At 47.8% G+C, this 27513-nt stretch overlaps 1 protein-coding gene across 4 annotated transcripts in view; it reads right to left on the bottom strand.

Annotated features, from left to right (window-relative positions):
- Positions 1 to 27513, bottom strand: part of Actr3b (actin related protein 3B) — a 101927-nt gene that overhangs the window by 6448 nt on the left and 67966 nt on the right. For all 4 annotated transcript variants that reach the window (XM_028879477.2, XM_028879478.2, XM_028879479.2 and 1 more), the window contains 4 exons: positions 26761 to 26868; positions 22229 to 22372; positions 20777 to 20950; positions 19477 to 19569 (listed from right to left, as the gene is read on the bottom strand). In XM_028879477.2, the coding sequence (XP_028735310.1) occupies positions 19477 to 19569; positions 20777 to 20950; positions 22229 to 22372; positions 26761 to 26868 (519 nt within the window). The remainder of the gene's footprint in view (positions 1 to 19476; positions 19570 to 20776; positions 20951 to 22228; positions 22373 to 26760; positions 26869 to 27513) is intronic.

The following is a 27513-nucleotide window of genomic DNA, read 5'->3' as shown; positions in this document are numbered from 1 at the left end:
CTGAGCACTGTGACAGACAGGGCACAGTCCCTCACACAGCACTATCCCTGACAAACACTGAAGGGGCACTGAGCAGACCCTGGACCAGTGGGAGCATGACCTAGCCTGAAGAAGGGCTTCAGACCTCTCAATCCAGACATTCTTAAAGGGGCCATGACCTTAAAATGAAAAAATCACATTTCAAGACAGAAGCTTCCTGTCATTCTAGAGAAAAACATTTTGGAAAGACTATTTTGGATCTGATAATAGCATTCATTTCAGACGCTCAAAAAAAAAAAAAAAAAGAACTGTGCTTGCTTCTTAGATGTAGAAAGTGAAGGACTGGGAGGGGGAGATAGCTCGGTGGGTAAAAGCGCTTGTCACGTCCATGTGAGGACCTGAGTCTGAGTCCTTAGAGCCCACGTTAAGATGGGAGTGTGTCTGTGACCCCAGCCTCCTGAGGTGAGGTGGGGGTGGGGACAGGGGACTCTGAAGATCACAGGGCAGCCATCGAGATGGGTGCCGTGAACAAGAGGCAAAGCGGAGGGTGAGGACCACCACCGGAGGCTGTCCTCTGTCTCACACCCACAAATGCCCCCACACACATCACACACACACCACACACACACACACACACACACACACACACACACACACACACACGAAAGGGGTTGGGTTTTTTTGTTTTTAAACAGAAGTTTAGTTTTCCCCAGAAGCACATGTGGCAACTTCCAAGTGCCCAGGAGACAGGTCTGAGAGCTGTGAAGCCTGGGCTTGCAGGGCAGAAAGGGACCCTGCATGAGGTCACACTGTCCCTCGGGTGTCCCAGAGAATGCTGTGTCAGCACACACAAGGACCCTGCCAACAGCCCTGAACAAGAGACGACAGCTCACTGTCACAATGCCTGTTTGCTATGTGGGCATGCTCACACCGTGGAGGTCAGCACAGTGACCGTGCTCACACCACAGAGGTCAGCACAGTGACCACGCTCATACCACAGGGGTCAGCACAGTGGGCATGCTCACACCACGGAGGTCAGCACAGTGACCGTGCTCACACCACGGAGGTCAGCACAGTGGGCATGCTCACACCACAGAGGTCAGCACAGTGACCACGCTCATACCACAGGGGTCAGCACAGTGGGCATGCTCACACCACGGAGGTCAGCACAGTGACCATGCTCACACCACGGAGGTCAGCACAGTGGGCATGCTCACACCACGGGGGTCAGCACAGTGGGCATGCTCACACCACGGAGGTCAGCACAGTGGGCATGCTCACACCACGGGGGTCAGCACAGTGGGCATGCTCACACCACGGGGGTCAGCACAGTGACCGTGCTCACACCACGGAGGTCAGCACAGTGACCGTGCTCACACCGTGGGGGTCAGCACAGTGACCGTGCTCACACCGTGGGGGTCAGCACAGTGACCACGCTCACACCGTGGGGGTCAGCACGGTGGCCATGCTCACACCGTGGAGGTCAGCACAGTGACCACGCTCATACCACGGGGGTCAGCACAGTGGGCATGCTCACACCACGGAGGTCAGCACAGTGACCGTGCTCACACCGTGGAGGTCAGCACAGTGACCGTGCTCACACCACAGAGGTCAGCACAGTGACCGCGCTCATACCACGGGGGTCAGCACAGTGGGCATGCTCACACCGTGGAGGTCAGCACAGTGACCGTGCTCACACCGTGGAGGTCAGCACAGTGACCATGCTCACACCGTGGAGGTCAGCACAGTGACCGTGCCCACACCACGGAGGTCAGCACAGTGGGCATGCTCACACCACGGAGGTCAGCACAGTGGGCATGCTCACACCACGGAGGTCAGCACAGTGACCATGCTCACACCGTGGAGGTCAGCACAGTGACCATGCTCACACCACGGGGGTCAGCACAGTGGGCATGCTCACACCACGGGGGTCAGCACAGTGACCGTGCTCACACCACGGAGGTCAGCACAGTGACCGTGCTCACACCACGGAGGTCAGCACAGTGACCATGCTCACACCGTGGGGGTCAGCACAGTGGGCATGCTCACACCACAGAGGTCAGCACAGTGGGCATGCTCACACCACAGAGGTCAGCACAGTGGGCATGCTCACACCACAGAGGTCAGCACCGGCAGCGGCTCAAAGGGAACAAAACTAACCACACTGCGTGACCAAAGCTGAAAAGACAGCAGCATGAATACAGGCAAGGCGCGGGCAGCCTCGGCCTCTGAGAATGGCTCTCAGGAGTTAGGAAGTTCACTAAGCCCTATCCTGATCTCAGAAAGTCCTTGGCAAATGTTAGGAACATGAACAGAGGAGACAGCGAAGAGGTGGATGGGACAGTAAAAAGGGAGTGGGCACGGAAGGACATCTAATTACACAACGATGTCATGTGCAAACGTGTCTGTAGACATACAGCAGCGGTGAGGTGGAGGAGGACGAAGCCCCTGAAGGAAGCAAACGGGGCCAAGGGCAATGAGTCGCCTGAGAAGTGCCTCTTTTTGAGAGGTCATCCTGACTCCCGCTAAGTCCTCTCCGTTCCCCACCCCGTGAGCAAGCCATCTGGATCTGGCATCCTGCAGGCTTGTTTGTGGACTTTGTTAAGGCAGAAAATTGATCAAGCACGGAACAGAACTTGAAACACAAGTCAGTTCACATTAAAGATCGTGGCGCAGCAGCCGAACTTAATGGCAAGTCTACCTCCTCCACAAAGGCTTACTGGTCGGTTTCGTGCATCTGGCCTGGTAATCATCTCAATAGTTCATCTCCATCAAGCTAGTTATCCAAAAGACACTGAAGGAGATAAGACTGATCATCAGGAAACTTCTCGTTAGCAGTTTGCCCAACACAGCTCTGGCTTCAGAAACTGACCGCAATACAGGACATCCTCAGTGATACCTCACACCTAGAATGGCCGTCCATTTTGTCAAGGAAATGTCTTTTCATGGGCTGGGGATGTTACTCGGAGCAGAGAGCCTACCTTAGCATGCAGGAGGCCCAGGAGCTCAACCCCAACAATGACAACAACAAAATTCCTATTCGCTTAAAAAAAAAAAGTCACTGTTAACAACTATTTTTCACATTTAAATACTCCATTCATAGACAGGGACAAATACTAAGCAGCAAATTAATGTAATGTCCTCTCCTGCCCCCTCCAGTGTCTTGTTATGTAGCTCCTGTTTCAGAGCTACAGGCATATGTTACGTGAATTTGTTACATCATTTTGTATCTGAACAATTTTCTGTTTAGAAATAACATCAAGTTAGCACAAGTGATGTGCCCTGTGGTGTAGGTGGACCTTTCGTGAACATGGGGCCAGTCATGTCCCCTCCAACCATCACTACCTTCTTTTTAACCCGGGACCGTCAGGCTCCCTCCTCAACATTTAGATGTGCTCTTACTAAAAATGCTACTGCTGTCCAGCTGCCGGCTCCAGAGCTGCATCATAAATACTGTTCCTTTCCTGCCCCGAGACTTCGCCTTTTAACAACTTTTACAGCATTTTCCCTTGCAGTCCAAGATCCAGTCTGATTTTACAATTACCTGTCATGTCTCTGCAATGGATTTCTTAATTAAAAAAATAATAATTCACTAGGGTACAAAATAAATGTTCACCAGAATCCTTCTGAAGTGCTGTAAGATCTTCGGTTGCCTCTAGAGGTGGAACACGTCGATTCATCTGGCTTCTCTGTGGCTTCAGAGAGGAAGCACTGCACAGAGACGACACACACACAGAGACGACCCACAGCACCGCGCTGAAACATCCCCGAGGTGCCTCCCTGGGAAAGAGCCACCTCTCCAGACGAATGGTGTGGGAATCAGAGACATCCACACATCACTCTCACCTTACATCAGATGCACAAGTTAACTGAAATCAGACCTCGGACCTAGACACAAGAGCTAAAGACAGAATTTCTAAAACTAATCAATGATATGTAAATGTATATATTTCTAAAGCTTTAAGACCTGAGGGTAAATTAAATATTTAGATAGTACATAAAAAGCAAAAAACAAAATAGACAAAAAATAAATAAATTGAACTTCATGAACTCAACATTTCTGTTCTTGTTCAAAATATGTAACTAAGAAAATGAAGGCGATCCACAGACTAGGGAAAAAATATCTGCAACACACACACCCCTGACTAAAGATATAAAGAACTTTTGTAGCTCAATAATAATAAACTAACCAGTAAAATATGGTTGAAATCAAGCATTCACCTTCCCAGGATACTCCTGCGCAGAGCTCCTTGCTGGCGTACCCTAGAGTCTGCTCCCTATGCCCTTCCTTCCCACACCACCTGAGGACACAGGACCCTGTGCTGGCTCCTTCTGTGTCCACTGGACACAGGCTAGAGTCATCTGGGAATGGCAACCTCACGCCCAGACTGGGCAAACCTGTGGTGCATTTTCTTGATTGATGATTGGTGTGGGAGAGCCCAGCTCACCGTGGCTGGCGCCACCCAGGGCTGCTGGTTCTGCGTGCTGTAAGACAGCAGACCAAGCAAGCTAAGGGGAGCAAGCCAGTAAGTGGCATTCCTCTCCGGCCTCGGCTTCAGTTCCTGGTGATGGAGTGTGACCCGACAGTTGTGGAAGGAAACAATCCCCTTCTTCCTCCACTTGTTTTGGGTCCTGGTGTTTCACCACAGCAACGGAAACCTAACGAAAACAAGCCCTACATCATAAGCCCGACTACCGCTTCCCCCTTTCCTGTTCCCCTTTCCTCCTTCGCTCTTACAGTGGTTCACTCCCTCACCCACCGGCCTGCTGCCCACAACGGCATCATCCACACCGTGGCCAGGATTCTGTCCCCATTCAAGTGGCAGCTAAGCCTACAGCAGATAGCAGGATCTCTAAGCACCAATGAGGGAGCGGACCTCACAGGGCTGGGTCAGCCCCTGTGCCGCCAGCCCCACCCCCACCCCCCAACACACACACACACACACACACACACACACACACACACACACACACACACTTCAGTGCCTTCCTTACCTCCTACCTCCCCTGGCCCGAGCTCTGCTCCCACCCTGGACCCTCAGCAGACCAGCCTCAGCTGAAGGGGTCTCCTCTCCCCTTCATTGTCATAATACGTAATCTTCATGAGAGTCTTACCATCAGAAGTAAAACTCAACATACACTCGGCTGCTGGAAATCAAAACCAATCTGACTTATTCCAGTCACAGCACAGAACCTCCCCTCTCCTCCACGGACTTAATTCAGCTAATTCAATTTATACAAGTGTCCTATCAGATAAGATAACTGTAGCATTTTCTCTGGACTAAAACTAAGCTGATCGGGAATCGTCTCCAGTCCCCAGCTGCCCCACCTGATCAGAGCCTGCTCCGTGACCCCGCATCCCTCTGCTTTATTTCCACTTGTCCACTCTAATTAGTGAGGCTCCTTCCCGGCGGATCGGCAGTGGCACCAGAAACAGCAGCTCAGAGTTACGGCTGGCATGTGAATTGTCTCCCACGGGTTCCTCCTGTGTTTGAATACTTGTCCCCAGCCGGTGGCGCTGTTTTGGGAAGGTTGTAGAACTTGGGGAAATTGGACAAAGCGGGTCTCTGGGGAGATGGCCTTGGGGTTTATAGCCTGATTCTGCTTCCTTTTCTATCTTTGCCATCTGGTTACTGGTTTATGAGAAAGCAGCCGCCACCACACAGGTCCCTTGTCAAAGGCCCACCGCCAGGCACCCCCACCGCCACACAGGCCCACTATCACATGCCCACCGCCACACAGGCCCACTATCACATGCCCACCACCACACAGGCCCCCTGTCACACGCCCACCGCCAGGCACCCCCACCACCACACAGGCCCCCGTCACATGCCCACCACCACCATCCCTCCCGGACACTATGGACTGTATTACCTTGAACTGTAAGCCAAGGTAAATGACTTTAGGCGTTGACCACAGAGATGAGAAAAGTGACTCACACTCAACATGTGTCAGCTTCTGTGCTACATGTTCTTTGTCCCCCAGAAGCCTCACATCATCCTTAAGGCCTCCTTACCCCTTCTTCTCTTAAAGGACCAGTAGATGGAGGTTAAAGAGCTGGCCCAGAGGCACACGGCTAGGAAGCTGCAGACATGCCTCACTCAGCGCTCACGGACTTGGGAGAAAGGCAACACAATCATTTACTTGGAAACGAAATTACTCAAGCCTGCACATATTTCCTGAGTGCCAAATACTGCTGGATGCCTTTACAAGCATTATCTAGTTATATCAGCCAACAGACCTCTGACACCACAAACCTCTGGCACCATGGCATCCCTGTGTGGGCCTTGCTGTAAGCAAGCAAGGCTAGGAAACTGGGGGATCAGGCATGATGATGCTAATGCATGGCTCAGCCAATACACAGCCCAGGCTGTCTGCTCCGGAGCACCCACTCCTGACCATGAAGACGGGGAGATGGTGGGGGGGATGGTGCTTCTCAAGAAGCTTTCAACAGGAGCTGGAACTCGGTGTGTGTCCCTCTGAAGGGAACCCGACAGAGAACAATGTTCTTCGTTAGACAATCAACACAGTTCGTGGGTGCCAGGCCTGGCTATAGCAATATATAAAAGACATTTTCCTATACCCAGCCACTCCCACAGACCCACATCGTCGTTGAAGATCCAAATGTACCCAGAGGCCTGGTGAGGTGGGAAGGCATCTTAGTCAGCAAGAGCCAGTTCTGCTGCAATCAAAAAGTTCTCAAATTAGAGCCATTCGAGTCAAAAGCACCAGAAACAGGGACTCCCTTCTAGGTTAGAGTATGCCCTAAAACATAACAGTGAAGAAAAATGTGACCTAAGTATAGAAAAGCACCAAATACCCAAACACAGGAAAGAGTCGGTATTGAAACAGACTTCATTAAAAAGGATGTTTTTTGAGAAGTTTTGACTTGGTAAGTGCTTACCACACTGTGCTAAGTGAACACACAGGATACAGAATATAAATATGGCAGGGCATATCAATCTACCTACTTATGTTTCAGGGACTGCAGAGTGACTTCTGCTTTCATGGGAGCTTTTGGGGCATCTCAAGTTTCCTACCTGGAACAAACTTTTTAAATGAGAAATAATGCCCTTTGCCCCTCTACAGTGTCTAAACCTCCTGTGATGAAGTAGGTTGTTACACCCTAATGCTTTGTCCTCTGCCCAAGTGGCTCTGGCTCCGTCTACAGTGCCCCTCTGCTCAGTGTGAGGGTGTCAAGGGTTTGTGAAACCCAATGTCTTATCTAGTGTGGTTCTGCAATTACCTCCCTGCCAAGAAGTCTCCATTTTAAGTTATCTTTGCACATGGAAAGGTCCTTTCTCTCTGCTGGTAGAGAAAGCCAGGACACCACATCAGACACACACACATAACCTGTCAGTCTCCTGAAGTTTAAGTCAGAAAGGTTTAAAATAAGATCTGTACCACCAGCAAGTTCATTTGCTAATCTCTAATATGGGCTGGAGGTGTAGCTCTCCGGTAGGGGGCTGGCCAAGTGCAAGGCACTAAGTCCCTCCTCCAATATCTGTTCAAAAATAGTAACACAACATCAAAAATAACTAAACCTCCAGCTCCTGTTAACATCAACGCATCTCATGCATAAGGCGCTCCCAATTCAGTTTTGATGGGTACATGGCGCCACCTATGAGCCGTCATGTGTAACTGCAGGTATAATGTTACCGCCGGATCTGGCGGTCCACTACTGCAATCCCAGCTACTCCGGAGGCTGAGGAAAGAGGATTGAAAGCAAGATCTGCCTGGGCTAAGAGCAAGTCCAAGGCCACCCTTAGCAGCTTAATGGGACCTTGTCTCAAAAAGAAATTTTAAGGGGCTGAGAATGTAGCTCCGGGGTACAGCACTTGCCTAGCATACACACGGCCCTAGGTTCAGACCCCAGCACAGGAGAAAAGGGGAACACTTGCACAGCATGTGGGGTCCTGTAGGAAGGAAAGGAAGCACAGAGAGAGGCTGCCTCTCCTTTCCTGCAGTAAAGATGCCACAGTAGCTACAGGTTCACAACTAAAGTGCACCAAGGTTGAGCAAAAATCCGAGTTACACACAGCTGTGTGACACCCAAGCGTGTCCCTGGTGAAATCCAAGCAGATGTCCGGGGCTGGCCCTGGGCGCTGTTACCGCCCAGTCACCCACATCTCTTCGTTTCCTTCAATCCACTACTCCCTCCGTACAACTCCCCTCCCAAAGCTGTTCTGGGGGACAGTGGGGACAGTGTCACCAGGCAGGCCCAGGGACAGTGATCTTCCAGTGTTCTCGCTGAGACTCTCTTAGCCTCTAGGGTGATTAACTGTGTGTGGTGACTTGCTACACTATCACACCTGGTGACTGGAGCAAACATGAACCCAGATGTTGCTAACGGTAAGTGACACACTGTGGAAGGTGACGACCCGGTCAGCTGAAGGCCAGAAGAGCAGTCTTCACTGTCCCCAGGAGGGGGTTCTATCCCAGCATGCAGTGGCAGTGCCTGCCTGAGTTTCCAGCCTGCTCTACAAACCCCAGGCTCGGCAGTTCCACCGTTCACATATGCCAGTCTTTACAACACATCTTGTAGGAGTTTCACTATGGGGGAGGAGGAGGGAGAGACGGGAGGGAAGGGAGGAATGGGGAGAGAGAGAGCAGAAATGGGCAGGAGGGAGGGAGGGAGGGAGGGAGGGAGGGAGGGAGGGAGGGAGGGAGGAGAAGAACATTGCTGCTTCTGCTCCTCAGCTTCAGCCACTGCACATCCTTTCCAAAATCTTCAGTGGCCCTCAGGACAAACTCAGTCTCTACATCCATGCCAAGTCAGGTCTCACCCGAGAGTCAGAGCCAGCACACAGCTGCTGTGGATATCGTTCTATATAAATAAAACACTGATGGCCAATGACCAGGCAGGAAGTATAGGCGGGACAGGGAGAGAGAAGAATTGGGGAAACAGGAAGAAGGGGGAGAGACACTGCAGCCACCGCGAGGACAAGCAGCATGTAAAGACACCGGTAAGCCACCAGCCACGTGGCAAGGTATAGATTTATAGAAATGGGTTAATTTAAGATATAAGAACAGTTAGCAAGAAGCCTGCCATGGCCATACAGTTTATAAGTAATATAAATGTCTGAGTGATTATTTTATAAGTGGATTGTGGGACTGCGGGGCTTGGGGAACCTGGAGAGAAGCTCTCCAGCAACAAATGGCGCCCAACGGCTTGAGTTTCCACCTTAAACCTGAAAATGTTTAATAAACAATTCTAAACAGAGCCAAAACCAGGTTCCTGCTTCTTGTCTCATACGGGCAGCTAGACGCCTATATAGATATATAGGAGGATATAGAGATGATAAGATAAAAGGGTAGATTAATGAACCTACTTTTAAAGAACAACTTGTTTAAAATGCTTTACATTGGTATAAATTTTAGTTTATTGATACAAACTTAAAGTTAATTTTGTTATACTGTATATATACATATATATATATATGTATTTCTATTCTTGTTTGAGGTATTATGTTTATGTAACTCATTTAAAATTGTAATGGATAATTAAGAAATAGATTAATAGTCATCTATGATAATCATATTTGTAGCCATGTTAGTTAAGTCTTCTAGGTATACATAGATATATTTCAGATAGATAGGTAATCTTCAAACACTTCATAGACCTAGAGAATATGGCATTTAAATAACTTAAAATTCTGTTGACGTGAGACACAATTGCTCCTGGCTACACCAATTGATCCCGAGAGAATATTGGGCTTCTAAGACATTTCCATTTGGAAGTTTGTCTTTTTGGCACAAAATGGCCTACTGGGCAAAGAACTGCCCTTGCCTTGACGGCTGACAGTACAAATGCAATGCTGTCCTTTCTGGACAAGCGGGACACAAGGAAAGCGACCACTGTACTCTGCCAAGACAGGGTAAGATGGTTTCTCAAAATTCCTGCTTCTGAAAATGGTCTGTCAGATACTCTAGGCCTGTAGCCAATTTGAATGCACCAACAATGCTGAGAAACATTAGGTGACTGTCCAGGCTGCCAGCTGTCTTGTTCTACTCTTACAAGATTCCCGAAAGTTGCTTGCATCCATCTACCATTTCTCAGGTACCATTATGTTCCTTCTCAGGTCTTTGATATGGTTGAAGACTAGATAGTTGTAATTTCCTCAGTTATGATAAAAGATAAGTTAGATATAAAACCTTAAACTCACAAATATAAGATAGATAGGACATCTCCTTTAATATTGTAACTGTAATTCTTGCTTGATAATTATTTTGTTATATATAATTTTACCATGTTAAAGTTAAAACCTTCCTTTTTAAAAAAAGAAGAAAAGGGGAAGTGCTGTGGATATCGTTCTATATAAATAAAACACTGATGGCCAATGACCAGGCAGGAAGTATAGGCAGGACAAGGAGAGAGGAGAATTGGGGAAACAGGAAGAAGGGGGAGAGACACTGCAGCCACCGCCAGGACAAGCAGCATGTAAAGACGCCGGTAAGCCACCAGCCACGTGGCAAGGTATAGATTTATAGAAATGGGTTAATTTAAGATATAAGAACAGTTAGCAAGAAGCCTGTCATGGCCATACAGTTTATAAGTAATATAAATGTCTGAGTGATTATTTTATATGTGGATTGTGTGACTGCGGGGCTTGGGGAACCTGGAGAGAAGCCCTCCAGCAACACACAGTAGCTCACCCCTCACTTCCAGGCCCCACGTGATCTGGCCCTTTGCACATTTCAGGCTCCCTGCTCACTTCCATGTTTAAACATCAGGTCCAGGAATGCTGAATCCCTTTCCACTTACAACACACTCTACTCCTGGACCTGCAAATCGATTCTCCCTTTTAAAGATTTATTTTATTTTTTTACTTATGTATATGTGTGTGTACATCTCTGTATGTGTATGTTCATACATATGTGCAGGTACCTGCAGAGGCCAGCAGAGGGCACTGGAACCCCTGGAGCTGGGGTGCAAGCTGTTGTGAGCCACCCAGTGTGCTGGGTTCTGGGCAAGAGCAGTAAGTGCTCTTAACTAGTGAGCCATCTCTCTAGCCCCAAATGGATTGCTTTCGTTTCGTTTTAGTTTTGCTTTTGTTTTTTCAAGACAGGTTCTCTGTGTAGCTCTGTGTAGCTCCTGGAACTCATTCTGTAGACCAGACTGGCCTTGACCTCAAAGATCCACCTGCCTCTGCCTCCCAAGTGCTGGGATCAAAGGCATGCGCCACCACCGCCGGGCCAAATAGTTTGTTTTTATTTCCTATCTGTGCTGCTTTCCCTGTTCTGAGCAGGTCACGCCAGCCTGCAGGACTTCCGTCTGAGCTGTCCCACAGCGGAGCCCTTAGTCCAGTACTGCTATTCAGTTAAAATTAAACAAAATCTGAATGCTTTCTTGTGGCAACAGCACGTTTGAAGGATGCAGCAGCCACATGTGGCTGGTGGCATTGCCCTAGATGCTACAGCTGCAGACACCTCTACTGTGGTGCAACAGTCGGGGAACACCAGCTCCAGGGAGCCCCTGGTGTACCACGTCCAACCTGGGCTCCCACAAATCATCACGCTCAAGCCACTATGTGCAGCTGCATGCCTGCATCCTGGGTGCCTATGCTGGGCCTGGCAAGTGGCCAACAGATGCCCCTCAGTGGGGCATTATGGGACATCTTCATCTTGTCACTGCAATAAATATTATGGCAATATCATGGCAACTCAGTAAGCCATGACCAGTTGTTTATATCAGGCTTCCCTTCCCACTAAGACAGAAAGAAATCTTACTGTTCTAGAGTGCATTAGCAGGAAGCATAGTTAAAAGTTATGGGTAAATAGTGTAGAATGGGTTTGAAGGTTCTGGAACTGTTCAAGCCCATGAGCCTACTCAAATCTAAGCAGCTGCCATCTTATCTGCTCACATCTTAGACTTCACCCTGGATTTCAGCTGGGAAAGGATTATCTGGAAAGGACGGTGGGTGGAGCTGTAGCTCACTGGTTGGAGTGCCTGCCCAGAATGACCTGCGCTTGATCCCCAGTACTGAAGGGTGGGGAAGAAAAAGGATCAAAATGCCACTGGTAGATATGTTTTCTAATTTTCTGCTTCAACTACTGCAGGTATTGGAACTATTCACCATTAACAAAAAATGTACACATCTCACTTACTTTGCACCATGCTGTTCTGATTTAAAAGGCATTAAGATAATTACTACAATAGACCTGACTCAAGCCACTAATTACAGGAAAACTAACTATGAGCATATCAAGACACAGTCACATCTTCTTGACAATAGAACAAATAGGGACTTTTCCCAACCTCCAACCCAGGGCCAAAGCAGGATGACAGACATCCTCCTAAGGTCACCTCCCCCAGCCCTGCTGCGCCCCAGGCTTCAGGAAGGGTGAATTCCTTATGCGCCCCTAGGTCCCCACTTTATGCTCAGAGTCCTCCACCAGGCCAGCCTCTCCCACACCAGCTCCGCAGGCCAGGTCTGACTGGCTCAGAAGGCACCTTCTCAAAGCCTCTCTCGATCCCTCTGATGAAATGCAATCTGCTCATCCCTCAATTACCATAATTGCATGATTCACTTTAATGACATTTAGCTTGTAGTAGTTCCCATTCGTTATTTCAGTATTTTTGGCATTTTGATCAATTCCCAAAGGCAAGAACACCACACATACATATTAAATCTCCTTAAATTTAACAATAAGCCTAGTACCAGCAGGTACCCAAGACATCTCACAAACTGGAGGAAAAGATACCCAGTTCCATGACAGGGCAATTGTATCTGCTCCACCTTCGTGCAGAGCAGACAAATCACTAAACACCAGAAAATCCAAGAAAGAACCAGCTGCTGACAGCGGCTGTCAGCTTAGTCAAACTCTAGAAATGCTTTTAATATGCAGGTATCCACCTCCAGGCCCAGCTACATGATGATCTGTGGGACAGGATGCAGGTTACAGTCTAATAATGAGGCAGACTGTCCATGGGAATTTACTGAGAGTAGATCTGAAGCGTCCTAGTACATGCACACACAGGAAGCTACGTGAGGTGGGGAGTAAATTAGTCAGCCTAACTTGGCAGGTTTCTGCAGTGGACACAGACATCAAATCAACCTGGGTGCACCTTAAACATACACAGTTTTGATGTCAATCACACCTCAACAGAGATGAGTGAACAGTCCAAATTTTCAGAGCCATCTTTTATTCTTATCATTTTTTTTCTTCTTGCCTGAGATCCTGGGCAAGATGTTGGCTCAAAGGCCAGGAAAGTCTCAGATCTTCCAGCAGTCTAAGTGAGCCACCTCTTACTCACTAGATCATAATAAACCCCCTGCAGGTCACCAAGATTGTGAAGGAGGAAAATATAATAGCCTTGGCCCTACAGGTCTGGATTACTCAATGAAGGAGAAGGTTCCACACAAGGAGAAAGATAACCACACAGAGAGAAAGGACCGCTCTGGTTCCCCTTCTTGCTATTCTGTCCACCACCACTGTCTAGGTCAGTGGTTCTCAACCTTCCTAATGCTTCGACCCTTTAACAAACAGTTCCTCATGGTGTGGTGACCCCCAACCATAAAATTATTTGTTGCTACTTCATAACTGTAATTTGGCTACTATTATGAATCTTAATGTAAATATATGTTTTCCAATGGTCTTAGGTAACCCTGTGAAAGGCTCATTCAACCCCCAAAGGGGTCTCATCCCACAGGTTGGGAACAGTTGGTCCAGACAGAGCTGTAACACTGGAGGGAAGACACACGGGAAGATGAGGTCAGGAAGCCAACATCCTCAGTCCTGGGAGAGAGCATCTTACCATCCAGAATCCAGCAGCTGTGTTATTTCCTCTTTTCTAATCTGAATTTCCCTGGACCTAGACCATGTTTTCCTATCATTCTGATCCACTGATTGCTGCCTTGGTGTGAAAGGGGCCTGGGCCACTAGCAAGAATGGGTCCAACATTGGTCATGGAGAAGAGAAGCACCCGGGAACAAGAATAAAAAAGAGGCATTCCCTCTAGACACCTGCGGGTGTTTGGCTATGCACAGAAAGATGTGTGGTCCAGATTACTCAGTGTATTTTCTTACCTATTTTGTTTAGATGCTCACACGCCTAATATCTGTACATGCAGTCACCGTGAAACAGAGGTAGAAGGATATTTTTCATGACAAACTTCTGTCCACACTCAGGAGAAGGAGCTAGAAAGGGGTCCCCAGAACAGAGCATGCCCTGCACAGGCGTAAATCATGATAGTGAAACATCGTTTGCTCCAAGATGCTGGTTCCAAAGAATGCTTCGTCCATCCCGCACAGTGTCGGTCCATCTGGGCAAAGGACTGACCACTTCCAAATACCCAGCGGAAGCGCTGTCTCAGCAACCTGCAGCTTGCCCTGGGCAGTGCCAGTCAAAGCCACAAACTCTAGAGTGCCAGAAGCCCAGCAACCATAATTGCATCAAATCTTCTCTAGACCCGGCCCTGATGGGCTGATGAAGAACCACACACCTGTCCGCACAGCCAGCTGGAATGAAGCCCCACCTAACTCTCAAAGGTGTAGAAAGCACTACAACTAGGAACCAGCGACTCAACTGTCTATAGCAAGCTGCCTGCCTGTTTTTGTAAATAACGTTTTATGGAATCCAGCCTCTTCTAGTGATGCCCATATTGTCTGCCACAGCACTGGCAGAATGGAGTAAATGCAACAGAGACCATATGGCTTCTGCAAAGCCAAAAAGATTTACCATCTGGCCCTTTACAGAAAAAGTTGGCCAACTCCTGGTTTGAGATTGCCATAGAGAAAGAATCCTCTCTAATGGCTGCACCTGGTGGGTTAACGCACCTCGAGTGGGTATCTGTACGCCTCAACATGAAACTTTAATTCACTCATCACACCCCAGGCTTTGGTCCCTTTCTTAGTGGTTGTAGGAGAAGCTGTGGTGCCCACCAAACACTGCCAGAGACAGAAACGTGACCCCAGGGCTGCCTACCCTGCAGCAACAACCAAGGAGTGACAGCCTCCTGAAGCAGTCACAAGATGATGCCACACCCACTGAGGTTCCACAATGAGCAATGCCATGAGAAAGACAAACCTCCACACGTGAGCCTGAGGTTCGTTGCCCATGTCAGGATCTAGTCTACCCCGATGAACATCTCGGGAAACAGAGCAAAGGGCAGCCTCGTCTGACTCTCTTCTGCAGTGTTCAGCTCCACCATAAATGACAAGAAGTGTGGCCAACTTTACTGTACTCAGCCTTCCCAACTCTCTGTGGGACTTGAATTCTAAATCAATCCCAAGGCTACAATAACAACTAGCAGCCCCATATCTACCTACCTGCCTGCCAGCGCCAGCCTGCCTGCCTGCTCACTACTACTCGGATAACTAACTTTTATGTCAACTTGACACAAGCTAAAGTTATGTGGGAAGAGAGAACCCAATTGAGAAAATGTCTCCCACTAGATGGGCCCGTGGGTAAGCCTGTGGTACATTTCCTTCACTGATGGATATGCGGGGCCCAGTTCACTGGAGGAGGTGCCACCCCTAGACTGGTGGTCCTGGGTGCTATAAGAAAGCAGGCTGAGCAGACCATGTGGGGCAAGCCAGTACGTGGCACCCCTTCATGGCTTGTTTTTTTATTTATAGGATGTTGCTGTGTGGCCTAGGTCAGCTCCTGCCTCCAGGCTCCCTGCCTTGAGCACCTGCCCTGACTCCCCTTCATGACAGACCGTGGTTGGGACATGCAAACCAGATAAGACTCTGCACTCTTTGGGTTGTTTCTGCTCCTAGAAACCCCCCACTAAGACAGCAGGTCACCTGCATATCTACTCCCTTCTTACACACACAAATGCAGCTGATAGTACACTAGTTACTGGAACAAACTGGATTGTCAGCCAAGGAGTGGTTATCCTAGGGAGAAACAGACAAGGTTTCCTTCTGTCTGTCTGCAATATGGGGATAGAAACAGCAGCCCCCACAAGGAGTGGCCGTAGGCAACTGCTTAATCCAGTTTTTAAACATACACACACTCAATGCACCACAGCTATTTCCTAAATGATTTAAGGCCTAGGATTAATCATGTAATTCCAAGAACAGTCTGTTCAGATGGAAGAAGCTCAAGGTTGCTTCTGGACAGCAACAGGACCTAGAAAGCAACAAGGCACAAAAACTCGATTTGGAATTAAATACATTTATCATGTGGTTTGTCTCAGCACAGGACTAATGAAAACTGACACTTTTAAAATTAGTAAGTGCTATAATACAGCAACCGGGGGCTAAGGCAAAGGACTGCAAGTTCGGGGCCAACCTAGGCTACATAGCAACATCCTATAAATAAAAGAGAGAGAGAGAGAGAGAGAGAGAGAGAGAGAGAGAGAGAGAGAGAGAGAGAGAGAGAGAGAATATGCAAGTAACTATGTTAAAACCCCCACATAGTTATTTACTGGGCTACTTGTCTCAGTCCTTATTCAAACAGAGTCTCTTCTGAGACCATGCTTCCATTGTAGTCCTCCATCAATCCTGACCCTAACCACAATGAACTCTGGTCTCACCTCTTTTAAATAAATGACCCATAGAAAACTGTTGGCTTGTACATCTACCCCTACCTAAAATAATTACAGTAGATTGTAGTAGGAAGTTTCTGTCCCACCAGAAACTCCCAAATACCCAGCAGCCACTTCCCAAATAATTGACTGGGAGGCTTAATATTACTTATAAATATTCAGCCAGAAGCTCAGGCTTGTTACTAACTCTTAGCCTTAAATTAACCCATAATTCTTATCTGTGTTTAGCCACGTGGCTTGGTACCTTTTCTCAGTACAACATTCTCATCTTGCTTCTTCTGCCTCTGGCTGATGACTCCTGACTCCACCCTTCCTCTTCCCAGCATTCTTAGTTTGGTCACCCGGCCTACACTTCCTGCCTGACTACTGGCCAATCAGCGTTTTATTAAACCAACTCAAGTGTATAAGAGCAGTGTACAAGAGCATTATCCCGCAGCAGTAGATGGCCAATACCCCATTTCTACTCTTTATATACAACCACTGTAGGATCAGCTCTGGGGCATGGTGGTGCACTTCTATAATCCCAATACTCAGGAGGCTGAGGGAGGAGAACAAGCCCAAGGCCAGCATATTGAAAAGCCAGAGGCTGGGGAATGTAGCTCACTATACATTTGATCCAGAGAGCAAGAGAGAGACAGAAGCTCTCAAGAGACATGTATGGCTGATCAGCATCTCATCCTATCTCCTGATATCAGGGTACCACCATTAGTGTCAGACTTTGACATCCCTGATGTGCCTCAGCACTCACAGCTACAGTGACCTGGAAAAGAGTACCAGAATTGCGGACAAAATGGTAAACAGGGATTATCCCTACACAGCTTTTGAGGGGCTCAAGAATAGTTAACCAGCCATGTCTAGAAAGAGATGAGAGCTGGGTTTGGTGGCTCACACCTGTAATCCCAACTCTTGAGAGGCTGAGACAGGACGATCCTCACGAACTTGAAGCCTAACTGGGCTACACAGTGAGCTCCAGGTAAACCTGACCTCAGGTATGAGACCCTACCAAAAAAAAAAGCAGATGGAAATTTAAAGTGGACTCTCCATGGAGCAGTGGTGGGAAGGAGGAGGTTTCAGGTCAAAGCAGGGCTACTGTGACATCCCCTGCAGAAGACACCCCCACTCCTAGCCCAACACTCACCTCCTCTTCTTCATGAGCCACTCTCCTTCCCACCTGTAACCCATCACTCTCTCATTCCATCATCAGACCCAGGACCTCATCTGCTGGGCCAACCCCACCTTTTACACAATGAACTGTACGCATGTGACCTAGCACACCCACGGAGGTTATCGTGCTGGTTTATAAAGCTTCCTGGAGTTCAGGGTTAGCGCCTTCTGCCGGGTTACCTAATAAATGAGTAATTCCAAAATGGAAAGGGCATCAGGCTATATCACCAGACTAAAAGGAGGATCGTGCAGAAGAGTGCCGCCTTATTCAAACTACCTTTAGTTTGAATCAATGGAGTTAAAAAACGGAAAACTTGAGTTGAAGATTTAGCTCAGTGTCAAGGCCCTGGGTTCGGTCCTCAGCTCCAAAAAAAAGAAAACTTCCTTAATGAAATAAACACAACAAGACCTAAGTGCAAGGTCCCCAAGCTCACCCTGCCTTTCACCTGTCTATAAAGTACAGGATCACCATGCTTTAAGGGCTGGTCCGAATGACCTCCAGGGCCCCCTCTGCCTCAAGGTCTGTCAACTCCTATGAGATAAGCAGGCTGCGTTAGTACAGTTCTCATTCAGCAGAGCTATTTAACTATGCAGTGGGTGTTCCTAGCCTTCACCAGCAAGACCACACAGTCAGCAAGCGAGACTGAAGAGTGGTATAGGGAACAGACGCCACCTTACTTAACTACCCAGGCTAGTTAGTGTAGCTTTCCTGGTACTCTTATTTGAGGGGGGGTTTAATTTGGGGCATGAAACAAATAAATATAGAATCATAATTTGGTTTTACCCATATAAAGTTACCTATAGAAAAAAATTTCCAAGTAAAAATAATGTTAACTCTAAAATCTCAAACAATTTTGAAACACAAAGAGGAAAAAGCAGAAGTTAACCATAAGCCTACCGCAGAGATCCTTCAACTGTTTGGTATCTATCACTCCGAACTGTCAAGTACACTCCTATGAGCTGCACGTCAGGAGCTGCATGGCCTACCAGAAGCTTTTTCATGGGAATGCAGCTGATTGACCTCATTCTTTCGAAAGGTACGTGCTATCTACCGTGGAATGGAGCAATAGCTACGACACTGTGACTCAGAATCTTTCTGTTGAAAATGCAGATGTCGGAGCGTGCAGAGCGTCATACAGGATCATGAAGCTGAGTGTCAAAGGCTTGATGCACACGTGCAAATGTTAGCTGAAGATGGGGGGATTTCTGCTCTTGCTAACTGGCTGTCAGCAATATTTCCTTTTATGAAATAATTACTAGAGTTCTCTCATTTCAAGCTTTACAATTCCAGACAATCAAAGAATTCTGAAAAAAAAATCCACGTGCGTATTTGATCCGATTGTCCCACTTGAAGCTCTGTCATGCTACCTCCGCACTGACCCTAAATGCCCATGGGCCAGTAAGAGCAGTTCCCAGACCGCCTGAAGGGGGCGCACGTTCCTCTTTCAATCGGTACATACAGCTCAGACTGTCGAACTTCAAATCCAGTTTGCCAGGTAAGAAGAAAAGATAGCTCAAGCTAGGCGTGGAGACATAGGCCTGAAACCTCGGTGCTAGGGAGGTGGAGGCAGGAGAGTCACAAGTTCTAAGCCCAGGCCAGCCTGGGCTCAAGAAGAAGGGGAAGAAGGAGGGCAAGGAAAGAGGAAGAGAGTTTTAAAAATCCCTCGGTTGGTGGTGTCATATTTCCAAACATTCCACTCCTCTCCTCTCTGAGTAAAAGCTTGTTAAACTATTGGAACGAGTCCCAGGAGCAGGCGGAACAGGGATGAAGGTGTGTTTCATGGGTAACTCACAACTACAGCCTTTACTGTGGGAAGGAAGTCAAGGCACCTTACCTTATACAGCGGCCGACGCACATCTATGGGACAGTTCTGTATGACTTCATCAACCACATCCGAGATGGACTCCATAAAGTCTGGGTTGGCAAACTGAATTTCATATAAATATAAAAGAAACATTATGCATTTTCCTCCAATAACACAAAACTATTTTCAAACAACATTTTAAGACTTTATTTTTAAGTTTAATAATGTGTGTAAGTGTGTGTCTGAGTGTGGGTTTGTGTACGTGAGTGTGGCGCACGCAGAGACCGGAAGAGGACATCAGATCCTCTGGAGCTGGAGTTGCAGATGGCTGTGAACCACCAGACTGGGTACCAGAGCTGAACTGGGATCCTCTGCAAGAGCAGTCCATGCTATTAGCCCTGGGGCATGTCTCTAGGCCCCACAAAAACATTTCTTTAAAAGTAACTAACAAATATACAACTCACTAGAACTGAAAACCCATTACATGAAAATAAAAGGGTGTCAGAGGAATGCCACATGACTGACCACATGTCCATGGAGTGATGTGAATGTGAACTGGGTGAGTTTAGAGAAGGGAAAATATCCACCAGGCAGAAGGGCAGGCAGCCCTGCTGAGGAGGACACAGCACCTCATGCCTGTGAGAGAAGGGGCAGGGTACGTACACCAGCCGCACGGCATGCAGTCCGAACTACACTTGTGAGTATTAACACCATGGAGAAGGTAGCCCGGCTGTGAGGGGGAAACGTGCGGTGGTGACGGGGCGGCTTCAGAACAAAACAGTCCATGCCACAGTCACGGCGAATAAACCAACACCTTTGGATTCGACGGCACAGGTTAAATGAACTAACGTATGAAAACGTCGACTCTAAACACACTTCAAAAACCCAGTTCACGTTCAACATTCGTCTCGGAGGAAGGAGGCAACGTCCAGCCATTCACCAGCTGGGCATGCACTGGTTTTAGATGAACAGTCACAAGGCTGGATGGACTGTCTTAATCCCACTTCTAAGCAGGGGCCAGTGCATGACAGTCCTCGGGATTAGTGATCTATATTACCACCGGCCCCTCGAGGTCAGTGTCAAATCCATTTTCTTCTACTGATCTTCAGAGTTCCTCCTCACCTCTAGAAGGATAACCCAACCTTAACTGTTAAAGCGGGTAAGCCTGCGGCAAGGCAGACCAGGCAGCCCCGCGGCAGCAGCGGGAACCACCACGGGAAACAGCCAACTTGCTCACTGAGAACTTTACTGAGAATTACTCCTTGTGCACACTGGGGGGCAGCATTGCTCCACATGCACCGTACTCTGTACACTCAGAGACAGATCTTACCTCAGGGTGAAAGAATATTTCCGGTCCCAGGAACCTTTCGTAACCAACATCTATAATGAACTTTTTCTGGTTGATCGCATTGATCCCTGTGTACTGTTTGATCCACTTCCGGGGATCCATGTCATACTTAGCAAATTCTTTGACAATATCAGGGCAAATGTAACAGTACTTCTCCTGTGTGTACACAAAAAGATACCGCCAAGCATTAATAACCGCCAGTGTCTCTGCCCTCTGACAAATACACAGGAACTCACACATTACAGACACCTCCAATTCCATCTCTGGCTACACTGTAACTCCCGTGGAGGGACGATCAAGCTCCTATCCAGTTGTCTTTCGGCTCAGAGAGGACTATGCTTGAGCAGGCAAGTCTGCTTTCTCTGCAACTTGGTTATTCATCACTACCACATTCTCCCTAATTTTGCTGCCATGTTTTCTGAAATACTATCTATCTGTAAACATCAGGACCTTGCCTCCATCCAGGCTCTGCATGCTCCCTCAGGCCCCCTCTCAGGTGCTCGTCTCACTACTGCCCAGGTCTGGATCAGCAAACTAAGTTTGCTCCACTCTAGAGTACAGTAACCAACCACATTCTAACGTGTGTGTGTGTGTGTGTGTGTGTGTGTGTGTGTGTGTGTGTGTGTGTGATACTGAGGGAGTGCTCTCTAGCCTCCTGCTAGATGTCTGCTTACAGAGGGATTCCCTGGCCCACACTGTGCCTGAGGATGTACCTTGCTGGTCAGTCACTTGATCAACACTGGAGATACAGTCAATGAAATACTTAGATCCTGTCAGAAACAATCTAGCTGAGAGTCAAGCACTAGGCAGCGGAAATAAATAAGTAAACGGCATGCTATCTATCATACGGCAGACATTATAGAATAAAAGCAGAAATCAGGCAGGAACACTGGGGTTGCTAGTGGATGGCTGCCAGTGAACAAAGGGAAAACCTTGGGAATATTGTAGCCTACAGAGAAAGTCTTGGGACACCTTGCAAACCTCTCCCCAGTGGATGGCGATGAAGGAGTCTGAGACTTAGACTGGCCAGGTTCTGAGGTGTATGCTCAGGGCACCACGGCAGGCAGACACCACTGGGATCATGACAGCTACTACTGCTGCTGCTGTGACTTGCGCCCTGATTCTAAAAAGGAAGCACGGCGAGAGATGTGGAAGCAGCGTGCGGCTAATTGAAGGTTTTGTTTAATTAGGCTCCAATTAAACGATGCTCTACTGCACACGCCGGTGGCTCGGCACCAGCTATCAAGCTGCTGTCTGTGTGGAAGAGCGTGTGGAGCCTCAAGTCCCCAGCACTCTGAACACACAATCAAGGCCCACACTCTCAGGGGGATAGGGAGGGAGCAGGAGGGGGAGGATGGCATCATCGAGGGGAACGTCCAAGCACCATTTCTCTCTCCCCCCCCCAAAACCAGCCAGGTTCCCTTCTGTTTTTACCTTAATGGCTTTTGCGGTCTCCAGTGACTGCTCAGGAGGGATTCCCACCTCCCTCTCCCTCAGCAGCTGTTGAATGAAATACGTAATATCTCTACCTGCAATTGGGATGTGTTTGATGCAGCTTCCGATTACATAACCTTCTGCCTGGAGAGGAAGAGGAGACAGGGCAGCCATGTCAGTAACCGCAGTCCAGAGCCTGCTGGACCCAGGAGGTCCCCAGCCCCGCCTTCTCCGCCCCTACTCTGAGCACTGAACTAGCAGGTGGTGGCTCCCACTCGTGAGGTTTCGCACCTAAGGTCCTTTTAAATGGCTGCCTCTGCAGTTCCACTAATATTTAAAACTCTAAACAACGCCAATAACCTGAGTCTCCATAAGCAACCACAATGCTGTTTTCATTAGGAACACGGGAGAAACTGCTTAGGTTAGTTCATTTCTGGAAGATGGTGCCGTCTGGGAGAACAGTAAACTCAACAGTGACGTTTTCTTCTAACTAAACAGGAATGACTTGTCTACTCACTGTTAAACCAACTATAAATCTCCTCCTGATTCAAAGTTAGCAACGAGGCCTGTGATCCCAAAACAACCTGGATCCACACCCTGGATCTACAGACTTCCAACCTTCATCCCTAGTGTAGGCATCTATGGTGTAGATGAGATCAAACCTTGCCTGCCGGATATGGGCTTTATGGCGGACACTACATATTCAAGAAATGGTTCCGTCCAGCACAGCGAAAAATGACTCAAAAAAAAAAAAAAACCTAACCAACCAGCGCCATGTGCAGACCAGTGTGGCTCGGGAGCTGGATTCTCCCCATGCTGGATTCTTCCTCAGCTACTGAAGGCATGCCTGGGAGGGACCCATGCGGAGTCCACAATGACTCTGCTTTCACAAGCAGGGCTGATGCCAAGAGTCCACGTGCCCATAGCAGTGATGGGCCCAAAAGCCCCCTCACTGACCTTTTGTGGGCACCGACTGGCCATAGAAGCCACACGCCGGGCCACCCATCCAGTTTGTCTGCAAAGACACAGATGTGGGGACACTGGTGGTCGAGTTTCTCATCCTAGCACTTCACGGCTGCTGTGGCACAAGGCCCAAGGGAAAGAGAGGGCGTGGAGGTGAACGACTGCCCCACGCTGCAGGTGTGCGCTCTCAGCACAGGCGCGGGTGGTGCCGCCGATAAGCCGCCAGGACCACCTGCCCAGGTCTTCCTGGGCTTTTTGCCCACGTTCCTAACTTCTAGACAAAAGATTGGGCCTTTCTGTAAAGTACAAGTATTTGTAACATATTTTTTTTTAAACCTGTTCTGGTTTCTTTTATTTATTTATTTATTTATTTATTTATTTATTTATTTATTATTTTTATTTTATGTGCATTGGTGCTTTGCCTGCTTGTATGTCTGTGTGAGGGTTTTGGGTCTCCTGGAACTGGAGTTACAGACAGTTGTGTGCTGCCATGTGGGTGCTGGGAATTGAACCCTGGTCCTTTGGAAGAGCAGTCAGTGCTCTTAACCTCTGAGCCATCTCTCCAGCCCCTGTAACATATTTTAAGATAGAGATAAAAGGTAAGTACAAGTGATTAATACTTCCTAACACATGGACTCCTCACAGTCACATTCTGAGCCACAGGCACCACTTCCTAAAATGAGCATTAAGTAAGAACTGCAGCATGTCACACACCTAGCAGCAGAAAGGTCAGCAGGATGCCACTTTAGGACCGCACACCATGGCTTTAGGTAATTATTTTTCATAGAATATTTGGCCATAACAGAAAAAAAGTACCATTAAATTAATATGCAAGATATAACTTTAGTATTATTTATATAGTTAGAACACAAACTAAACGTAGGATATCCCAATTTAAAACGTGAACATGTGTATACAAATGTCTGCGTCTTAATCAAAGCTTGGAAGGCTGTGCAGTTTAGAATACGGTTGTCTGAATGGGTTGATGGGTAATTTCATTTTCTTACTGTTTATTATTTTACCCAAATTTTCAGTAACAAATTAATTTTTTGTGAACGGGGAAGAAACTAAACTAATCCACGGTGAAGAGTTACAAACCGCCTCTCTCTGGATCTGGGTTCTACGTGTGACACTTTCTTTTCCTACCGCATTGGGAGCTGAGTGACTCTGGACAAATGAACAAGCGATTCAAGAACAGGCTTCTGCCTCACCCGCATCCATGGTGTGCAGATGATGGAGAACCCAGTGCGAGCAGATCTGGGACCACACACCTGGGGTGAGTCCTGCTGCTCCTCAAGGTACGGCATCAGAAAGAGAGCCAGGAGCCAGAGTGGCATCAACTCTTCCAACAATCCCCACGAGAGCCAGAGCCTGAGACTGCTCTAAAGGAACTCCAGTCTGGCTCACACTTGGAAGGGAGAGGGGGCCGCTCCTCCATGGAGAGGACACATGAGCAGGGGTACAAGGGTGAGAGAGACTTGGATGGTCCTTCCCGACCATTAAGACTCTCACAACTTTAGCCTTTTGGCAGACACAAACACAGCAGAATGTCGTTCCTTCGCTAACTGAGATGAAATCGTGATTATCATTTCTCAATTAAAGGAAATGCACTTGTTTTGCCTGGCTTTGGCTTAGCTGTGCTTTTGTTTTTAGTTTGTTTGTTTTGTGTGTAAGTGAGCATGGATGCACATGTACATGCAGGTGCCTATGGAGGCAGGTGTCAAATTCTATGGAGTTGGTTGAGACAAGGTCTCATGTATCCCAGGCTGGACCTAAACTCGGTATACAGCCAAGAATAACCTTTAGCTTCTGAACCTCCTGTGCTCACCTCCCAAATGCTGGAATTATAAGGCGTGTGTTGTGGAATATTCCTTTACACTGTGTAAAGATATGTCACTGTGATTGGTTTAATAAAAAGCTAAATGGCCAATAGCTAGGCAGGATTTTCAGGGGAGGAGAGAATGCTGGGAAGAAGAAGGGTGGAGAAGACAGACATGGAACAAGTCAGACACACATAATGTGACAGAGGTTAAAGCTACATGATAAAACATAGATGAATAAAGATATGGGTTAATTAAAGTTACAAGAGTTAGTTAGGAACAAGCCTAAGCTATCAGCTGAGCCTTCATAATTAATAATAAGTCTCCATGTCATTTTTTGTGAGCTGGTGGCCCAAAAAGAAAAATCTGCCTACAGGCATGTGCCACCCCACTCAGCTTTGGATTTTTTAATATACTAATTTGTATTTTAAAAACAGATTTAGGGGCTGGAGAAAGGACTCCGTGGTTAGGATCGTGTTCTGCTCTTGCAGTGGACTGACGTTCTGTTCCCAGCTCTGACACCCAACAACTTAAAACCACCCATAACTCCAGCTCCGGGGGTTCCGATGCCTCTGGCCTCTGGGGGTACCTGCATTCACATACATGCACAAATCCATACAGAAACATATAATATAATTAAATAAACCTTTTTTTTAAAAATTTCAAACCTTGAACTTGAGGGCTGGTAAAATGGCTTAGCAGATAAAGGGGCTTGATCTGAGTTGATCCCTGAACCCCACGTGGTAGAATGAACGAACTGACTCCCACAGGTCACCCTCCGACCACTCCATATGACCATGGCATGCACTCCCATGCAAGCACGCGCGCACTATTTTTCAAAAGCAAAAATCTTCAAACTTAAACAGAGCTCCATATATGTATATGCGTGTGTTTGCAACTGCGGTTAACACTGTAACTGTGGTTACCGAGGAAGCCTGAAGTGGGGTGAGCAGACATGACTGACTTTCCACTAACACTAGTTGATTTTCAGAAGAATCATTTTCAAATAACTCCTTGGACCAGAAGAAAGAGACCAAAGCCTCCTGAAGTTGGAGTTAGGAGTCATTTCTTTAGTATATCGTAAGGACTTCTGCAAGTTGAACCGTGAGCTCTCCTTCCTAGCTCTTAAATACATGCAGAGGAAAGAGCAAGTTCTCCAGGCCCCAGCTGAGCAAAGCCTCTCCTGGGCATGCCCTGACTCTCTGGCGTCCACAGTCACGTCTAGCTGTAGTAGTTCGAATGATGAGTCAGGACACTGACTGACACCTGTGGGAATACAACAGAAGCCTTGCCAAAAAACAAAAAAAAAGACTATAGAATTTGTTCCATGGTTTCCAAACTGCCAAAGGCACAAACATGGCATTCTTTTGAACTCTGTTTCACCTTCCTAGGCTTCTTAAATTCCCATTGCCAAGACCAGGTATGGTGACACACACTTTTTTAATCCCAGCACTTGAGAGCAAAGGCAAATGAATCTCTGTGAGTTCAAAGCCAGCCTGATGTACACAGGGAGTTCCAGGCCAGCCAGGGAGACCCTGTCTCAGAAAAAAAGAAAGAGAGGGAGGAAGGGAGGAAGGGGGAAGAGAGGAAGGGAGGGAGAGAGGGAGGATCCATTGCCGTTTCTAAGAACATCACATAAAAGGTGGTATTTTAGTTAGGGGGGTTGAGTTTTATTCTGCCTTCTTTAATTCCTCTCTTACCTCAGGACAGGTGTTAAGTCTCAGAGTAAAATAGGAAGCCTCTGCTTACCACTGGGATAACGTGGGTGACGCCATCTCCACTGTCTATGACTATCCCTGTCAGTGTGCGTTCACCAACTTGCCGGGATGTCCACGAGGCTGCCAGAGCCAGCACCGCCTGGAGAGAGACACAGAACATCTTCTGAAGAGACAGCATGCAAAGCGCCAGCCATGGCTCGGCTGGCCTCAGGTGCTGCAGTGAACTCTTTCTTAATAAGTCTAGAAACTTCCCTCTCCCTACCCCATATCTCTCAATTCTCACTTACCCGACTGGCATGCCAGTTTTCCTTTCAAATGAAGGACTCGGGTTTTCAACAAAAACATAAAGTTTTACGAACAAAAACCAGTGAAATGGAATGCCACTGTGAAATCACAAGATTGAACTTCTAATCTGCAGGTGTTCCAAGCACAGCCACAAACATGGAGGGTCTGTTTGTCTGGGAGCTTTGCTTGTGACTTGAGGTGGGGTCTCATGTAACCCAGGCTGGCTTCAAACTCCTCATGCAGCCAAGGATGGCCCTGCACTCACGATCCTCCTACCTCTAGCCCCGGAGTACTAGGAATTCCGATGGGCAGCACCATTCACGGTTTCTACCATACTTGGGATCAAACCCAGTGTTTTGTGCTGGGCAAGCACGCTACCAAATGAGTTACAACCCCAGCCTACAAGAAGCTCTTCTCTAACAGATGCTGAGGCCATCCATCCAGAAACTTTGATATGCTAGGTACAAGACAGTGGCTCTCAGCCAGAGGCAGCTCTGCT

The sequence above is a fragment of the Peromyscus leucopus genome, chromosome 3, assembly GCF_004664715.2.
Source record: "Peromyscus leucopus breed LL Stock chromosome 3, UCI_PerLeu_2.1, whole genome shotgun sequence".
Lineage (NCBI taxonomy): Eukaryota > Metazoa > Chordata > Mammalia > Rodentia > Cricetidae > Peromyscus > Peromyscus leucopus.
The sequence above is the reverse complement of the archived record's forward strand: the minus strand, read 5'-3'. Positions and strand labels throughout refer to the sequence as shown.